Source organism: Cnephaeus nilssonii (assembly GCF_951640355.1).
Source record: "Cnephaeus nilssonii genome assembly, chromosome: 6".
NCBI lineage: Eukaryota > Metazoa > Chordata > Mammalia > Chiroptera > Vespertilionidae > Cnephaeus > Cnephaeus nilssonii.
The window spans coordinates 61,528,139-61,548,377 of record NC_137077.1 but is presented as its reverse complement, the minus strand read 5'-3'; the positions used below and the strand labels follow the sequence as shown (position 1 = coordinate 61,548,377).

The window sequence follows — 20,239 nt, the reverse complement described above, 5'->3', positions numbered from 1 at the left end:
TGAACCGTGATCTGCTGGTTCATAGGTTGTCACACAACCACTGAGCCACACCAGCTGGGCTAGATATTAAGTTTTTAAAATTAGCCTTTAAGGTTATGATTTCTGGTCCTGGGTATAAAAGGAGAAGGACTTACCAGTATACTCCCTCCCCCAGGCATGTATTGGTCACATTTGAAGAGAATATTTTCTATTTGTAAAGGGTGATGAATGAGCTCTATAGGGTTAGGGGCCTTCAATGAGACAGGCTGCACAGCTGCAGATATGAATATATATGAAAATGAAGTCATTTTAGTTTGTCCCCCCAAGGACTCTCAGGCTCATGAATGAATTCCCAGAAAATAATATACACATCAAAAGTACTTGATTTCTTAGTCTAAAATTCTCTTCCTGACGAGGGTTATACCGATGAAACAGTTTCTGCCTGGAATGTCTCTAAGGAAGGGGGAAATGGTGAAATATAGACAATTCTAATGTTCTAGGAATTATTTTATACTCAGCTATGTTAGTCACACATGATTTAACCCACTTCTCTATGACAGGTTCTTGTTAAAATATGTTCAAGTGAATTATGTAAATGGCCTATTTTAAAATGTATTCTAAGAAATATACTAAAGCAGATGTCAGAAATTTACAGTGTTCTATTATCCAACCTTTATTTTTTAAATGCCAACCATGCTGCAGAATCAGAGATGAACGGAGATGAAAACCAGACACAAAGGGAGGAATTCCAGGCAAAATATACTCACAGTAGTAAAACTTCAAGCTCAGATAAAAACCTCTTCCATTGTTTCTTGCATTGCATTGTTTTCTCCTAAATATTATACAGAAAAACAAGGGGGAAAAATTACAGAAAGGCTCACTATTCCTGGGAGTCTTAGCCTAGGGCCCATGGTCTCCCTGAAATTAGATGAACTTTTTGGTGAAAATGCAAATGAACATTTTTCTGGGAAGAGAAGCCTTAGATTTAATCAGATTTTCAAAAATCCATTAACCCCCAAACGGATTTAGAACCAATGCTCTTAAATTAATTTTTTAAATTAAGTTTTTCATGTTGCCATATTCTATAGTTTGAACTATTTTACCTTTTTCATAAATTTAAAAATAGTATATGTATTCAAATAAATCCCATGATGTTTAGAAATTCCTCACTTGATCTCATGAAGAATTCAGTTTGTCATCCCCGCATTCTGGTTAGTGAATCTCACTAATTTGGCATTTATAACTTGGGTCCCGTGAACAGGTTGGTTCAAGTTTACTTCTGTATTAATTTTGAAAAGATGGGCCTACTAAGCAAATGAAAATTATAATTCCTTACTTCAAAGATGCTTCAGAAGCTAGCCCAGTGCCTGACAAATATTTATTGAATAGGTTAGCGAGTTCAATGATATTGGTCTGAGCATCTACTCTGTACCTGGCACTGTTCTCAAGGGCTTCATACACCTTATGTCACACTGGTCTCTGAATCTCAGGTTCCTACTTCTACCATAAAAGAGTTAAATTAAGTGTGGCCTTAGGTCCCATCAGTTGTAAGGTTCTTTCATTTGCAAATTGCTAAACTGGGCAGTTTTCAGAGCTCTCTGTCCTCAGAAATAACGGGATAGAAATCCAACAAGAATTCTGGAAACTATTTTCCAAGTTAATCCAGAAAGTCAGAAACAATAAGCTAGGTTGACAGCTCATTTTCAAAGACGCCTTTATGAAAATTTATATTTTAAAAACCCATTGTCATGTGATCCAAGTGGATTGGATCTCAGGCTCATTTCTAGAACTCACTATTGGTGACTTTTTGTCACTTAATCTCCCTGAGGTCAGACTTTTCTTAATCTGAACAGTGAAGGGTTTAGTTTCTGTGTTCGCGCTAACCTAGCATTCTCGCTGCTCCAAGTGTGGTCTGTGCACAAGGAACATCCACTTCACTAGGAGCTGGTGAGAAAGGCTGAGTCTCAGGTCCCTGCCCAGAGGTGCTGAGTCAGAACGGTAAGCTCCCCAGATGTTGGATGTACCTATCTCACACATCTGGTACGTTTCCCTCTACCTTTGTCCTCTCCTGTCTTTTTACTCCTAGATATTAGCAATGAAAATCATAAAACGGGCATATTTATCATTCATTTCATTGCTTGACAAACATTTATTGAGCAACTACTATGGTTCAGGCCCTGTCATGAGGCACGGGGATACTAAGATAAATAAGAGCTCTTTGAAGAAAACCATCTAGCCTATTGTGAGAGACGGGTGAGGAAATCAATACTATGATATAATGCTGTGAGGCTGTGTCTACACTCAGGAGGGTCAGCAAAACCATCCTGGAGGGGTCAGAGGCAATCAAAGAAATAATTCTCTGGGGCAGGAAAGGAAGGAGATCTAGAGGCAATGATATCTCATTCCGAAGCCAGACAGATTCCTGGAAACAAAACTCCCCAAAGGGAGTGAGAGTTGGTGGTAGCTGCAGAGAGAAGAGGAAGGTAGATGGATGGAGCCTTTGGGGAGCTGGCCCTGGGGTGCCACCAAAGGAGAATGTACAAATGGGGCCAGAGACACACTAGTGCTAAGACACAGGCTCTGGTTAGGCCACCTCTACAAGAATCTCATTCTCTGTTGAATGGTTTTACCGGGAAATAGTTCCATTTGTTTAATAGACCATTCATCTTATCAGAAATTTTGAGATGCCTATATAGAATTAGTGGACGAAATGCAATTGAGGAAATGGAGAAATCAGGGTAGTAATTTTTTTTAAGTCCCTGTAATGTAAGCTGCAAAGTAGGATTCATCTTAGGACCTCCCTCTTTCTCCCCTATTTCCTCAGCCCTATCTAATAGATCACTATTTTGGTCCATTTCATCTCTTCTCTTAGACATTCTCCTTGCCTTACCCCCTGCCTCTACCCCACCTTACACACCTGAGAAGCTTTTAAAAAACACTGACGCCACCCTGGCCGCTGTGGTTTGGTTGGAGCATCATCCCATACACCACATCCCATATGATGCCTCCCATATCAGTGTTTCTCTCTCTCTTGCTCACTCTCTCAATATCAATTTTAAAAAAATATTGATGCCTGCCACCACCGCCTCTAGTCTGACCTAACCAGACACTAAGGGGATCTTTTTTTTTTTAAGCTCCAGAAGTGAGTCTAATATTAGGGCTAAGAACATTTGTTTAAGCTCAATTCGTTTACACATCTGAAAGATCCCTCTGCCAGGTCTTTTCACCTCCAGTCTAAGTTCTTGCCACGCTTCCTCCAATGCTTCTGCTCACTTCCTGTCTGTCATCTAACCTTGTAATCAAAGTTACATTTCAAAAACTCAAACCTAGTCTTTTTACTCTCCCTCTTACAAACCATCCATGGACTTAACCTATCTTTCCAGTATCCTTTTCTGCCTCTTCCTTCCCGCTCCCACACTAATCTCTACTCCCCTGAACAATCTATTATTCATGAGTAAGATGCTTTCATGCCTGCGCCTTCAGGCCTATGTCATCTGCTAACTTATTCCACCCCAGAAGTACTCCCCCTCCCTCACTGCCGGCCAAATCCTACTCATCCTTCAAAGTCCACCTGAAAGGTCACTTCCTTTCATCCACTTCTCCATTTGTTCATTGCAGAAATTTTTATTGAGTGGTTCCTCTGTGCCAGGCACTCTCCTGGGTGCTGGACGCGCCCCTCCCCTGGCTATATGGTATGCGCTCCTGTAACTTTTTGGACAAATCTCTGCTGGAGTACTCCTCACATTGCAATTTAACGTTTTCTTTAGCTGGCTGTTTCCCCCCGTTAAACTCTGAGCAACTGGAGGATGAAATACGCCTTATTCATCTTTGCAAGCTCAACACCCAGCCCATGGAAGGAGTTTAGAAACTGTTTAGTAATTGTCGACTAACAGGGAAGAACATGAGGAGCAGCTCTTGGGGGGTGTGGTGTACCTCTCTCTCCCCGACTCCTGGGTTCGATGCCTCAGTACCCTTGCTGCTCTACTGGCTGCAACCACTCAGCTGTCTCCCAAACTCCTACTCTCATCGTTGCTTTGCTGCTCCTACCTGAAGCCTCCCCTTTTCTACCCGCCAGAACTCTGTCAGAAGACCATTCATGAAGCAGCATGGGATGCCAGTCTGTGGCTTAGCCCCTGAAGCTGCCCATCAAACAAACAGGAAAATGGGAGCAGCCGGCACAATCTGACTATCTGAAGTGACGTCCCAAAGGTCCTTCAAGGCTTTTCAGAAAAGTCTTTCTCATGCACTACATCTGGGGATGGGGAGGATTTGACTTCCACATTCCTGCAAGACAGTCATTCACTTCTCAGTCATTTCTCCGGTCACCTGAGATCGTGTATCTTATTTCCATTTATGAAATTATATTTTCAAATGCACCTCTTTTCAATCTTGATGAAAAATGACACATTTTAGTATGAAGCATAGCAAGTAAGCGGAACTGATATCCTGTGAGAGTAATTCTTTCCATACCTGTTTGAACAACTTAATGGCATAGGTCTGGTTTTGGATCTCCGCTCTGTATACCTCGAAAATCTCCCCTTCTCCGATGAGGAAACCTTTGTGGAAGTTGTTGGTTCCTTCTAGGATGTTTTGAAAGCTGATAGAAGAGTTAAGCACTATGCCTCCGGAAGGAAAGTAGAGAGAAGGTAAGTTACCTTTTCTTTTTTAGGAGTCAATGCCACCATTATAAAGAACTAGGACTTCCATACCAGAAACGCACCACATGCTCTCTGCACATTTACTCAGGTCTGGTGCCCACCGTTTCACAAAGCAAATGACTTTTTAGATATTCCAACGATAGCACTGTGATTCTACCACCCTTACATAGAGGTCAGCCAAAAAGCTTAGTTGGGAAACTTTTCCAAGGTTCTGTTTCTTTGTCACTAGAACTATGAAGAATGAAAAACCAGTAAAAATGAAAAAGCATATTAGTGGAAAACTTGCTATTACTAAACAATATTTTCCAAGAATGACTGATGGAAACATTTTTCATTAGCCAAAACTTCTAAATGCCTAATTTACTTCCGCAGAGTAAATTAGGAAGATGCAAAAGCAGAGATTGGGAAGAAACATTTTAAAAATAATCAAATATAAATCCAAAAGCAAAAGCTCAGCTAAATCCTTCAGAACCCAATTTTGGCTATATTTCCACATTTAATGTTTGATTTAGACCTTCCTGCTAAATCTTAAAGGACCAACATTTTCTAAATCTCTCTTGAACCAAAGAAGCATCAAATCTAGTGGCAAGGATTAGACAAGGCAGCCTTAGAGAGCCACTAAAGTTTATCAGAATGACTCCTAGGCAGAACTAAATTATGCTCTATGCCAGGGGTCCTCAAACTTTTTAAACAGGGGGCCAGTTCACTATCCCTCAGACCGTTGGAGGGCCGGACTATAGTTTAAAAAAAAACTATGAACAAATTCCTATGCACACTGCACATATCTTATTTTGAAGTAAAAAAACAAAACGGCAAAAACACCCGCATGTGGCCCGCGGGCCGTAGTTTGAGGAAGCTTGCTCTATGCCAATAAAGTAGGAAAGTTGATATGGAAAATAACTGGATTTTCATAGTGACTTTCAGAATTGCTCTACAAACATCTCTAAAAATCTCTGCAAATGTTATGAAAAAATGTAAAGCTATGTAAAACCCAACATAATTTTTAAATGTTTTCCTGACACATAAAAATAGCAAATTTCACTAACAAAAAATAAGAAATCCCCTAAGAGAACACAATTATGTTCTTCATTGGCTAATATATTTTTAATTTCACAATAATATATCATCCATCAGAACTGCCTCAGTCAAAATTGCAAATATTTTGATACCTATGAAAATTTTATCCTGAATCTGCATATTAATGAACAGTTAATATACTTACTGGATATTTCTCCCTCTCAATTGACTTAATTGAACACATGACTTAAAAAGAAGCAACGTAAACTGATGGACAAAAACAGATCCAGAGACAGAGAAGCATCTTTCAGACCGTCGAACCTCAGAGGGAAGGTAGGGGAGGGTGGGGGTAAGGGGGAGAGATCAACCAAAGGACTCGTATGCATGCATATGAGCCTAACCAAAGGACACAGACAACAGGGGGGTGAGGGCATGAGTGGGGGGTTTAGGGGGCAATGGGGAGATAAGGACATATATGTAATACCTTAATAAAAAATTAATTAATTTTAAAAAATAAAAAGAAGTTTGGGTGTTTGATTTTTGTGTGTGTGTTTTTTACCTTTTTTATTATGTTCAGGGATAGGAACATTATCCACTGTGACATTGGCTGTTTCCTAAGAGAAGAAATACATATTAAAGTAATTCAGTTTCATAAGTCTAGATAGAACAGAATTTCAACAGAAATCCAAAGCTCCCCCTGGGACTATACATTTCAATAGAGTGAAATCTAATTTAGAAGAAAGCTAGTAGAAAGCAAAATTATTTTACTTTATTCAATGATATTCATTGCCTTATATATTTAAGGCTTCCAGACCAACTGTAAAAACTCAAATATCAATGTCATAGTCAGTTATACTCAATTTTAAATGACTTCTATTGCTATAAAAGTGATCGCTGCTAATTTGCTATAAGAAAAGCTAACAGCAATATGCAAAACACCGATTAGAACAGGAAAATTAAAACAAATGCATAATTCACAGCACCCTTAATAGTTCTAAGTCTCATCTCTGACAGATCACTGTGAGGAGAAAGTGAACTCTTCAAGCATCTATGAATCTCTAATTTCCTGAATCCCCAACTAAACAAAGAGTAATGAGAGCTAGGCTTGTCTGTTTTTACATTGGTACCTGAAGTGCAACATTTTTCTGCACTTATGCTCAATTATGTATGCAACAGAGTTCAAGGGTCATTATCTGTGCGCACACACTCTACCTTGGAGAATACGTCTGGAAATCCATCTCCCTGATGACTCTGCTCTGGAGGATTCAAGGCTGCTCCTGAAAGAGAGAGGTAAGGGGAGCTAGATACAAAAACCTTTTATGTTCCTAATAAACATGTTCTTTTTTCTTTCTTAGACTGTGAAAATAAACACCTTGCTAGTAATGTTCATTTCTAGAGCTCAGTTTCATTTCCATTGAATGGTTACAAATGTATGCGTGTGAATAGCTTTCTAATGATCAAATACTTTACAAACATATTTTGGTTCACTTAAAACAGGAATACCTACCTTAAATTAGTGTTAGATAATATTTTAAAAGGTAAAGTAGAAAGTTGAAAGGAAAAAAAAACACATTGTTATCTTTTTGCACATATATTTTAAAATTTCTTTTACAACTATAGGATTATATCTCTGAGTTAGTTCATTTTTTATCCCATCTTATGCCATAAGTGTGTGTGGGGGGTGGGGGTGTGCATGCATGTGTATGCATGCTTGTGTTAACCACTACATACACCCGCCACCACTCTCCAGTTATAGACTGTAACTTCTGTCTGTTATAGTTCTGTCTGAACTGAGATAGTCTATGTGGCTTCCTACAAAAGATTAAAACCCGGCAATATTTTGCAGTCGCTTCTGATATTTCGATTCAGACTTTAGAAAATTTCATCTTCAAATTTTTCTTAGATTGGTTCTACTGTTTCTTAAATTATTTTCTTAGAAGACTGGCAACAAAACACAATAAATTGATTTAAAAAAATCTCCTTGAAAAACACTATAAACTAAACATTATAGACCTAACATACATCTATTGAACATTTCATCCCAAAACAGAAGACTATACACATACTTTACAAGTGCACATTGAACATTCTCCAGAAGAGACACATGTTAGGCAATAAAATGAGCCTCAATAAATATGGCAGGGTTGAAATCATACAAAGCATATTCTCTGACCACAATGGAATTAAAGTAGAAATCAGTAACGGAAGGAAATCTGGGTAGTTCACAAATACATGGAAATTAAACAACAAATTCATAAATAATAAAGTCAAAGAAGAATCACAAGGAAAATTAGAAAATACTTCAAAATGAATGAAAATAAAAACACAACATATGGCCTGGCTGGTGTGGCTCCGTGGTTGAGCGTTGACCTATGAACCAGGAGGTTGAGGTTCAGTTTCTGGTCAGGGCATATGCCTGGGTTGTGGGCTTGATCCCCAGTGTGGAGCCTGTGGGAGGCAGCCGATCAATGATTCTCTCTCATCATTGATGTTTCTATATTTCTCTCCTTCTCCCTTCCTCTCTGAAATCAATAAAAAATTTAAAAAACCAAATACAACATATCAAAACATAATATAGCAAAAGCAAAATTTATTGATGCTCATTTAAAGGAAAATTTATAGCTGTTTATGCCTACATTAAAAAAGAATATCTCAAATACATAGCCTAAACTTATACCTTAAGTAGCTAGAAAAAGAAGAGTGAACTAAACTGAAGAAAGCAGAAGGAAAGAAAGATTTAAGATTAGAGTGGAATTAAATGAAAAAAATAGAAAAACGAAAGAGAAAAATGAAAACCAAAGTGGAGAGTTTAAAGAAATAAAAAATTGACAATCCTTTATTTAAACTGACCAAGAAAGAGGAAAGACTAAAACTACTAAAACAAAAACAAAAGAGGAGACATAACTACCAACCTTACAGAAATAAAAAGAATTATAAGGGAATACAAGAACAACTATATGAAAAAAATTAAATAACTTAGATGATATAAACAGATTTCTAGAAAAATACAACTTACTGATACTAACTCAAGAAGAAATAATCTAAACAGACCTATAACAAAGAAAGAGATTGAGTTAATATTTTAAGACTTCCCCAAAGAAAAGTCCAAGTCAGGGTAAATTCAGAGGTGAGTTCTACCAATAACTAAAGAAGATTTAACACCAGTCCTTCACAAATTTTTCCAAAATAGAATTTATTCCCAAATTATTCTTTGAGGCCAATATTTTCCTTATACCAATGCCAGACAAAACATCACAACAAAACTACAGACCAATATCTCTTATGTATAAAGATGCAAAAATCCTCCACAAAATACTAACAAACCAGATCCAGAAACACATAAAGATTATATACCACGACCAATTGGGATTCATCCCAGAAATCCAATATTACCTTAATATCTGAAAATCAATCAGTAAAATAAATCATATTTATAGAATGAAGAACAAAACCTGTAAAATCCGATAACCTATCATAATAACAACTATAGCAATAGAATTTCCTTAATTTGATAAAAAGCATTTATGAACAGATAGCATCATTTATAATTATGAAAAACTGAATAGTTTCTCTTTTAGATCAACAACAAGAAAAGGATGTCTGATCTTGCCACTTCTATTCAATAATATACCAGAGATTCTAGCCAGGGCAATTAGGCAAGAAAAACATATAACAAAGATCCTAAATAAAGTAATGTCGTGTAGAACAAAATTTGAAGTTTGGGGGCTGTAAGGGCACTAAAAGCCATTGTTCTTTTGTTGCTCATAAGAAGAGAGGACAATACTTCATTGTCATATAAAATGGAAGACTCAATGTGGCTCTCCTAAGAAGCCAGCAGAAAGCTGTAGATTTTACATCAAAATTAAAAAATAATTACTGATCATTAAAATATAAATGCAAAATGTGATATGTAAAGACATGCATGCCAGAAATATAAAGACAGTAAGTAAAGATTCTAATTTCTTGAACGACTTGATTATGCCTTGAGATCTGGGAACGTTTTATGGATGTGGAGAAACCACCTATGCAGCCACCTGAATTGCAGGAATAATGACTACAGGTCCTTTCTCAGAAGGACTCATAATAAAATCCAAGTCTATAAAGTGATCACTGAAGGCTGGCAAATGAAAGGTAAGAATTTCTCTAAAATGAAAACCATTCCACCAAATTGAACAATTGAAATAAAAGGTAGGCAAAAATGGATATCTGGCCCAACTGGCGTGGCTCAGAGGTTGAGCATCGATTTATGAACTAGGAGGTCATGGTTCAATTCCTGGTCAGGGCACACGCCGGGTTGTGGGCTCAATCCCCAGTGTTGAGCGTGCAGGAGGCAGCTGATCAATGATTCTCTCTCATCATTGATGTTTCTTTCTCTTCCTTTCCCATCCTCTCTGACATCAATTTTTAAAAATCTTTCTAAATGGATATCTGAATGAATAATAAATTATTTGGGTAACTGATAGCTCTGTCCATGGTAGTAACAAAGACTAAATATTTTTATCTTAACTCCTAAATCGGTGAGTAGTTATCATAGGAGACATCTGTTCAGCAGGTTACACTTAATATTCCCAATGAATCATCACATTGCTGCTTTTGACAAGCTATACAATGAATATTTTTAAGGTAATCAAAGCATCCACTCAATAAATCACAATTAAATAATGCTATTGACAGGCTTAGCTTGACACGCAGGCAATCTGGGCAGGAGTCCAGTGGAAAACAAAGGCTGGTGGAACATACCTCAGGGCAGACACGGCAGTTTGAGCAAGCCTAATCACAGAAACCAACCATGCAGGAATAACAAAATGTTTTTGGACTCAAAGTGGGAGGCATGTGAAACTAGGGAGGGTCTGCAACAATAAGGTGAACTGACTCATAGAAATAAGGAAAGTTCAGGTCCCTTGCTGGGCAGGAACAATTGAGGGAATCAATCAGCATAGATATAGAGCAGACTTGTAGCAAATATATACCCCTAGACTACAAGGCTTCAGAGGCAACCCATTACTGGGTCTCCCTCCCCATGTGGGGGGCCTGAATATGCTTGCAATAAATTTTCCATGCATTTGCTTAAATCTTTTGGTCCCCAGAGCTCATTCTTTGGTGTCGAGAGACCCACACCCCAGGGGAAAAAACCTCGACTCCCCATTCTGGTTATCACTACTTTCCTCAGAAAAGGACTCAGCGCAAGGTGCTATCCTCCACTCATCTCAGATTTACCTATCTCCTGGTACTAGGGCAGTAAACACTTGTCTTTTCACCAATCAGCCAATCTCTCATTTTAAAAATACAATCAATTTTGCATGTGCAACAGACTAGGAGTCAATCAAAAATGTGACATTTTTGTCTAATCAGTTCACATCATTCTCTGCTGCATAAATAAATGATGTAGAGAGCAAAAGATACTCTGAAATCTATTCCAGAACACTGAAGTATAAAATATCCCACATGTCCTGTCAAAGTGGTGTGAGTTTATACACAAATAGTGAGTTGTGTGGGTGGTTTCAGTGGCTGGAAAAGGCTCAGAGAATGATCAGGCATTGAATTCACAGTTCCCAGGGACTCATTGCATTTTAATTGATTAGTAAGCTTCATAGTGCAGGATTCTGCTCTATGAAACTAAGTGAAGAAATAACGTGCAAAAGATGAAAAGGAGTTAGCCAAGTCATACAGATAATATCATTGTAGAAGTCTATTGGAAACCAATTAACATGGAAAACCTACAGAATAAAAGTCAACCTGAAGCTACAGTTTTCTGGTACAAATCTCTCAGGATTTCTTCTTTGTGTGTGCAGTTTCTTTGGGTAATAACATAGAGGCTCAAGGGCACTTAGTATATTATCCAAAAGGATGTGTGCAAACATGTAGGGAGCAGCTATAGAGTTAAGCCTCGGATTGACCTGTGGCAGAGCCCTCTTAGCATAATTAAGCTTGACCTTATGGCCGACCCCTAGATCCTTCCTGGGTAACTAATGGGCTGTGGGAGGTTCAGCAAGTGCTGCCAAAACAAGTGAAACTCACAAGAACATTGTAACTATGGAGACCACTACCTTGTTTTTCTCTGACTATAAAATAAAGCCTCAGCTTGCCTGGATCTTTCTCTGTTGCCTCATCCAGGCACAGGAGATCCACCAAGCCCCAGCTATATTCTCTTTGTCTGTCTTCTTTAATCCTTCACCGCCTTCCCTCAGGCTCACCGAACCCTTGGCTGTGCTGGCCTGGCACACAAATAGAGAGAAATAAAAACATTCCTGAGTGAAAGAGGCAAATAATAAGGATGCTGATTCAAAAGAGTTTCCAACTTAAGAGCCCCGAGTCTATAAGACCCAAGTTCACACAAGATCATTTTTGTTGAAGTGAATAAATCTAAAGTGGAATAAACAGAACAGGTAACATTAGGAGATTATTTTATTGACAAAGAATGAATGGAGAAAACTTCATGAGCTTTATTTATCAGGTTACTCTTCATGTAAGGCATGACACAGCATGAGAAACAAACAAGACAGAGGGAAGAATCAGACCCCTGTGGAATGGACAGTAAACAGGTAAGGCAGATTTAGAGGCAATGGCATAAAAAGAGCGATGCAGATAAAAGACAAATCCCACAGTTATTCTGGAGGGATATCTTTACACAAAAATACAGAGGGGAAATCCAATTATATTTTTAAAAACTTCTAATCATATGATAAAACAAATTATAGAATTATCTATATTTTACTTATATTGTGATTGTGATTATGTTTATGATTCAAAGAGTCTCAGAGTTGGTTCATATTGCTAAGAATAAAACAGTTCAAAAAGTGTGGTTTGTAAGTAAAAAAAAAATTTCAAACCCGAAACTATAAAGGGGTAGAAAAAAATGTGTTGTATACATTATGTAGTAAAGAAAGTGTCACCAAAATAATGTGAAGCAGTAAGGCCCACTTCAGATAAATGCCACTGTAAGAAATCTGTGACATATAGCATAATAGCATAACCAGTCATTGTCTTGAATAAAATGCAATATTTACATTTACAAATTATGAATCCTATAAAATGGACCAAGAGCCACATCACAAAAATCAGTGTTTACCATGGTTTGCAATCAAATGGATAGCTCGATGATGTCCCATCTCCTGGAGAATCTGTAAAAGGTCACCGACAGTCTTGTTTTTCTGTGCCCAGGACCAAAGTAATTCTCTTGTTCCACTTTTACCTTGATCTACATATTTTTCAATGTGACGCACGTCCAGCCAGGTGTTTGAAAGTCGCTCCGCTGTGGAAATTGCAACAGGAAGAACCAAAGAACAGTTCACGTTATTGAAATATTTGGGGTGCCTTATGTGTTTTATTTAACTTTGTTTATAGTTTTTATTTTGAACTAACTTTAGTTCCTCACCCAGCTTCCCCTAATCTTAACATCTTACATAACCACAGTCCAATTATTAGTGATGACCTTATTCTAATTTCATCAGTTTTCCCACTATCCTTTTTCTCTTCTAAAATCCTGTCCAGTTTCCTGCATTGCAGTTAATTATTATTTCCTTTTAATCTCCTCCAGTCTGATGTTCCTCAGTTTTTCCTTGTCTTGCAGGACAGGAAAATGCTATTGTGTCCTTCTCAATGCATAAAATCAAAAGGCTTATGATGTTGATGTATTATCACTTGTGATGTTTATCTTGATCACTTGGGTAAAGTGGTATCTGCACTGTAAAATTATCTTTCCCTTTACTAGAATCATTAACTAGAGGGCCGGTGCATGACATTCGTGCACTGGGAGGAGGTTCCCTCAGCCCGGGCTGTGCCCTCTCTCAGTCTGGGACCCCTCGGGGAATGACTGAGGGAGCGGGCCTAAGCTGGCAGTCGGACATCACCCGAGGGGTCCTTAGCCCTGCCGTGGAGGCAGGAGAGGCTCCCGCCACCGCTGCTGTGCTCGCCAGCCATGAGCCCAGCTTCTGGCTGAGTAGGGCTCCCCCTGTGGGAGCGCCACTCAGCCAGAAGCCAGGCTCGCTGCTTCTTAATGCTGCCTCAGAGACAGGAGAGGCTCCTGCCACCGCCACTGTGCTTGCCAGCCTTGAGCCTACTGGCAAGCCCAGCTTCTGGCTGAGGCACTGACCACCGGGGGGCAGCTCTTGCGTTGAGCGTCTGCCTCCTGGTGGTCAGTGCGCGTCATAGCAACCAGTCATTCTGCTGATCGGTCGATTTGCATATTAGCCTTTTATTATATAGGACTAGAGGCCCAGTGCACGAAATTCGTGCATGGGGGGGTCCCCTCAGCCCAGCCTGCACCCTCTCCAATCCGGGACCCCTCAGGGGATGTCCGACTGCCCATGAGGATCGGGCCTAAACTGGCAGTCGGACATCCCTCTCACAATCCAGGACCACTAGCTCCTAACTGTTCACCTGCCTGCCTGCCTGATGGCCCCTAACTGCCCCCCCCACTGGCCTGGTCTCCCCTAACTGCTCCCCCACTGGGCTGGTCACCCCTTACTGCCCCCCATGCCAGCCTGGTCACCCCCAACTGCCCCCCACAGCTGGCCTGGTCACCCCTGAGGATGGAATCAGTGAATTAGAAGACAGAGTTGAAAATATCACTCAATCAGAGAACCAAAAATAAAAAACAATTAAAAAACAGGAGAACAGCTTAAGGGAGCTGTGGGACAATGTGAAACATAATAATATAAGAATAGCAGGTGTGCCAGAAGAGGCAGAAAGGGATAAAGGGATAGAGAATGTGTTTGAAGAAATAATGGCAGAACTTCCCTAACCTGGTAAAGGAAAAAATCACACAAGTTCAGGAAGCACAGAGAATCCCTAGCAAGAAGAATCCAAACAGGCCCATGCCCAGACACATCATAATTAAAATGCCAAAAATTAAAGACAAAGAGAGAATCTTAAAGGTGGTAAATCTTAATCTTTGTTACCTACAAAGGAGTTCCCATAAGGCTGACACCCGATTTCTCATCAGAAACTCTACAGGCCGGAAGGGAATGGCATGAAGTACTCAAGGTAATAGAAAGCAAGGATCTGAGACCAAGATTACTATATCCAGCAAGGCTACCATTCAAAATAGATGGTCAAATAAAGTGTTTCCCAGACAAGAAAGGCTAAAGGAGTACATTACCACCAAGCCAGCATTACAAGACATGCTAAAGGGACTGTGTAATGAGAAGAAGAAATAGAGAGAGAAAACTAGCCAATACAGAATTAAAATGGCAATAAATAAGTACCTCTCGATAATAACCCTACATATAAATGGATTAAATGTTCTAATCAAAAGGTGTAGGGTAGCTGAATGGATATAAAAACATGACCCAACTATATGCTGTCTACAAGAGACCCACCTCAAAAAAAAAAAAAAAAAAAGACACACAGAGGATGAGAGTGAAGGGATAGAAAAAAATTTTCCATGTAGAATGGAACTGGAGAGCATTAAGCTAAGTGAAAAATAAGCCAGTCAGAGAAAGATAAATATCACATGATCTCACTTATTTGTGGAATATAATGAACAACATAAACTGATGAACAAAAATAGAACCAGAGTCATAGAAGCATTGAACAGAATGTCCAACCTATGAGGGAAGGCGGGGGGTGAGAGGGTAAGAGATCAACCAAAGGACTTGTATGCATGCATATGAGCATAACCAATGGACACAGATAGGGTGGGAGGTGAGGGCATGTGCAAGGGGATGAGGGTGGCCGGGGAGAGGTCAATGGGGGGAAAGGAGACTTACATAATACTTTAAACAATAAAGAATTTAAATTAAAAAAAAAGTTTTTCCATGCAAAAGGAAAAGAAAAAAAGCTGGAGTAGCAATACTCATTTGCAACAAAATAGACTAAAATGAAGGCCATCACAAGAGACAACAAAGGTCATTAAATAATACTATAGGAATCAATCCAACAAGAGGATATAACCCTGGTAAACATATATGCACCCAATATAGGAGCATCTAAATATGTTTTAAAAATACTTCTAGAGGACTTTAATGAAGAGATCGACAACCATACAGTCATAGTAGGGGACTTTAACACGCCTCTGACTTCACTGGATAGATCTATCACCCCAACGCAGCAAAATATACATTCCTCTCAAGTGCACATGGATTATTCACAAAGATAGACCACATGCTATGACACAAAACAAGTCTCTACAAGTTCAAGAAGATTGAAATCATATCAAGCATCTTTTCAGATCACAGTGGAATAAAATTAAAAATTAACTATAGTAAAAACACTCAAAAATATTCAAACACATGGAGGCTAAATAGCATGTTATTAAATAATGAATGGGATACAACGAGATAAAGAAAGAAATCAAAAACTTCCTGGAAACAAATGAAAATGAACACACAACAACCCAAAATCTCTGGGACACAGCAAAAGCAGTCCTGAGAGGGAAATTCATAGCACTACAGCCATACCTTAAAAAAAAAAAAAAAAACAAGAAAAATTAACAATAAACTATTTAATCCTACAACTTAAAGACCTAGAAAGAAAACAACAAGAAAAGCACAGAGTAAGTAGAAGGGAGAAAATAATAAATTTTAGAGTAGAAATAAATAACATAGAGACTATAAAAGCAATTAAAAAAATCAATGCAACCAAGAGCTGGTTCTTTGAAAGGATAAACAAAATTGATAAACCATTAGCCAGACTCATCAAGAAACAAAGAGAGAGGACACTAATAAAATAAGAAATGAAAGTGGAGAAGTAACCACTGACATCATAGAAATAAAAAGGAGTGTAAGAAAATACTATGAACAACTATATGCCAACAAGCTGGACAACGTGGATGAAGTAGACAAATTCCTAGAAAAATATAATCTCCCAAAATTGAATCAGGAGGAATCAGAAAACCTGAATAGGTCAATAACAACTGATGAAATAGAAGCAGTAATCAAAAAACTCCCACCAAACAAAAGCCCAGGTCCGATGGCCTCACAGGGGAGTTTTACCAAACATTCAAAGAAGAACTGATACCTATACTCCTCAATCTTTCAGAAAATCCAAGAAGAAGGAACACTTCCAAACACTTTTTATGAGGCCAGCATTATCCTAATTCCAAAACCAGATAAAGACACTACAAAGAAGGAGAATTACAAGCCAATATCCCTGATGAATATAGATGCTAAAATCCTCAACAAAATATTAGCAAATTGCATCCAGCAATATATTAAAAAATCATACACCATGACCAAGTGGAATTTATTCCAGGGATGCAAGGCTGGTACAATATTTGCAAATCAATAAACGTGATACATCACATAAACAAATTGAAAGACAAAATTACATGATCATATCAATAGGCACAGAGAAGCATTCCACAAAATTCAAAACCCATTTTTGATAAAAACTCTCAGCAAAGTGGGAATAGAGGGAGCATATCTCAACATGATAAAGGCCATCTATGACAAACCTACAGGCAACATCATAGTCAATGGGCAAAAACTAAAACCATTTCTCCTCAGAACAGGAACAAGACAGGGATGCCCACTTTCACCACTCCTGTTCGACATAGTACTGGAGGTACTAGCCGTAGCAATCAGACAAGAAGAAGAAATAAAAGGCATCCAAATTGGAAAAGAAGAAGTAAAACTGTTATTATTCACAGATGACATGATATTATACATAGAAAACCCTAAAGATTCCATCAAAAAACTACTAGACTTAATAAATGAAGTTGGCAGTGTAGCAGGATACAAAACTAACACCCAGAAATCTATGGCTTTTTTATATACCAATAATGAATTCACAGAAAGATAATTTTTTTAAAAAATCACATTTACCATTGCAACAAAGTAATTAAGATAACTAGGAATAAACTTAACTAAGGAGGTAAAAGATCTCTATTCAGAAAACTACAGGATTTTGAAAAAAGAGATAGAGGAAGACATAAACAAATGGAAGAATATACCGCGTTCAAGGATTGGTAGAGTCAACATCATTAAAATGTCCATACAACCCAAAGTAATCTATAGATTCAATGCAATCCCCATTAAGATACCAATGGCATATTTTACAGACCTAGAACAAACTTTTCAAAAATTCATATGGAATAAAAAAAATACCCCAAATAGCCGCAGCAATCCTGAGAAAAAAGAACAAAGTTGGAGGGGTCACAATACCAGATATCAAGGTATATTACAAAGCCACTGTTCTCAAAACTGCCTGGTACTGGCACAAGAACAGACATATAGACCAATGGAACAGAACAGAGAACCCAGAAATCAACTCAAGCCATTATGCTCAGCTAATATTTGACAAAGGAGACAAGAGCATACAATGGAGTCAAGACAGTCTCTTCAATAAATGGTGTTGGGAAAATTGGACAGATAATGCAAAGAAATGAAACTAGACCACCAACTTACACCACACACAAAAAAACTCAAAATGGATAAAGGACTTAAACGTAAGATGGGAAACCATAAAAATCCTACAAGACTCCATAGGCAGCAAAATAGCAGACATATGTCGTAGCAATATCTTTACCAATACAGCTCCTAGGACCATGGAAACTAAGGAGAAAATAAACAAATGGGACTACATCAAAATAAAAAGCTTCTGCACAGCGAAAGAAACCATCAAAAAAACAAGAAAGCCCACTGCAGGGGAGAACATATTTGCCAATGTTATCTCTGATAAGGGTTTAACCTCCAAAATTTACAGGGTATTAATATAGCTTAACAAAAGGAAGATAAACAATCCAATCAAAAAATGGGTAAAGGACCTAAACAGACACTTTTCTAAAGAGGACATACAGAAGGCCGAGAGACATATGAAAACATGCTCAGAGTCACTAATTACCCGAGAGATGCAAATCAAAACAACAATGAGGTACCATCTCACACCTATCAGAATGGCTATCATCAACAAATCAACAAAGGACTAGTGCTGGCAAGGATGTGGAGAAAAGGAACTCTCGTGCACTGCTGGTGGGAATGCAGACTGGTGCAGCCACTGTGGAGAACAGTATGGAGTTTCATCAAAATATTAAAAATGGAACTCCCATTTGACCCAGTAATCCCACTTCTAGGAATATATCCCAAGAAATCAGAAATACCGCCTAAACCGGTTTGGCTCAGTGGATAGAGCGTCGGCCTGCGGACTCAAGGGTCCCAGGTTCGATTCCGGTCAAGGGCATGTACCTTGGTTGCGGGCACATCCCCAGTAGGGGGTGTGCAAGAGGCAGCTGATCGATGTTTCTCTCTCATCGATGTTTCTAACTCTCTATCCCTCTCTCTTCCTCTCTGTAAAAAATCAATAAAATATATATTAAAAAAAATCAGAAATACCAATCAGAAAGGATATATGCACCCCTATGTCCATAGCAGCACAATTTACAATAGCTAAGATTTGCAAATAGCCTAAGTGCCCATCAGCAGATGAGTGGATTAAAAAACAGTGGTACAAAACAAACAAAGAAATAAACAAACAAAGAAACAGTGGTACATCTATACAATGAAATATAATGAACAATATAAATTGATGAACAAAAATAGATCCAGACAAAGAGAAGCATCGAACAGACCGTCAAACTTCAGAGAGAAGGGGGGGTGGGGGGGTAAGTGACAAACCGAAGGACTTGTATGTTTGTATATAAGCATAACCAATGGACACAGACACTGGGAGGGTGAGGGCATGTGCTAGGGGCTGGGGATGGCCGGGGAGAGGTCAATGGGGGGAAAAGGAGACATATGTAATATTATATGTAATACTTTAAACAATAAAGAATTTTTAAAAAGGTGGTACATCTACACAATGGAATACTACGCTGCTGTAAAAAAGAAGGAACTCTTACCATTTGCGACAGCATGGATGGACCTGGAGAGCATTATGCTAAGTGGAATATGCCAGTCAGAGAAAGATAAATATCACATGATCTCACTCATTTGTAGAATATAATGAACATAAACTGATGAACAAAAATAGAGCCAGATAAAAAAATATTTTAGAATATAATAGAAGTAACCCTGTTATTTGCAGATTTTTAATATTTCCTACAACTTTTGTGATATTATACTATGTTGGTACAGTTTTGGTAATCCTATATAATAAAGAGGTAATATGCAAATTGACCATCACTCCAACACACAAGATGGCCACCCCCATATGGTCAAAGATGGCCGCCCCCATGTGGACACAAGATGGCCACCACAAAATGGCTGGCAGGGGAGGGCAGTTGTGGGTGATCAGGCCAGCAGGGGATGGAAGTTGGAAGGGACCAGGCCTGAAAGAGAGGGCAGTTGTGGGCGATCAGGCCTGCAGGGGAGGACAATTGGGGGGGATCGGGCTGGCAGAGGAGGGCAGTTGGGGGCAACCAGGCCTACAGGGGAGGGCAGTTGGGGGGGACCAGGCCTGTAGGGGAGGGCAGTTGGGGGGAACCAGGCCTGCAGGGGAAGGCAGTTGGGGGGGACCAGGTGTACAGGGGAGGGCAGTTAGAGGTGACCAGGCCAGCAGGGGAGGGCAGTTGGGGGTGATCAGGCCTGCAGGGGAGGGCAGTTGGGGGCAACCAGGCCTGCAGGTAAGGACAGTTAGGGGTGACCAGGCTGGCAGGGGAGGGCAGTTAGGGACAATCGGGCTGGCAGGGGAGCAGTTAGGCATCAATC

General features: G+C 39.1%; 1 protein-coding gene across 3 annotated transcripts in view; it reads right to left on the bottom strand.

Annotated features, from left to right (window-relative positions):
- Window positions 1-20,239, bottom strand: part of IRAK3 (interleukin 1 receptor associated kinase 3) — a 71,984-nt gene that overhangs the window by 29,878 nt on the left and 21,867 nt on the right. For 2 of the 3 annotated variants that reach the window (XM_079775176.1, XM_079775177.1), the window contains 5 exons: window positions 12,724-12,906; window positions 6,867-6,931; window positions 6,214-6,268; window positions 4,450-4,601; window positions 747-811 (listed from right to left, as the gene is read on the bottom strand). In XM_079775176.1, coding sequence (XP_079631302.1) covers window positions 747-811; window positions 4,450-4,601; window positions 6,214-6,268; window positions 6,867-6,931; window positions 12,724-12,763 — 377 coding nt within the window. In that variant the 5' untranslated portion in view covers window positions 12,764-12,906. The remainder of the gene's footprint in view (window positions 1-746; window positions 812-4,449; window positions 4,602-6,213; window positions 6,269-6,866; window positions 6,932-12,723; window positions 12,907-20,239) is intronic. The other variant, XM_079775175.1, reaches the window with a different exon arrangement.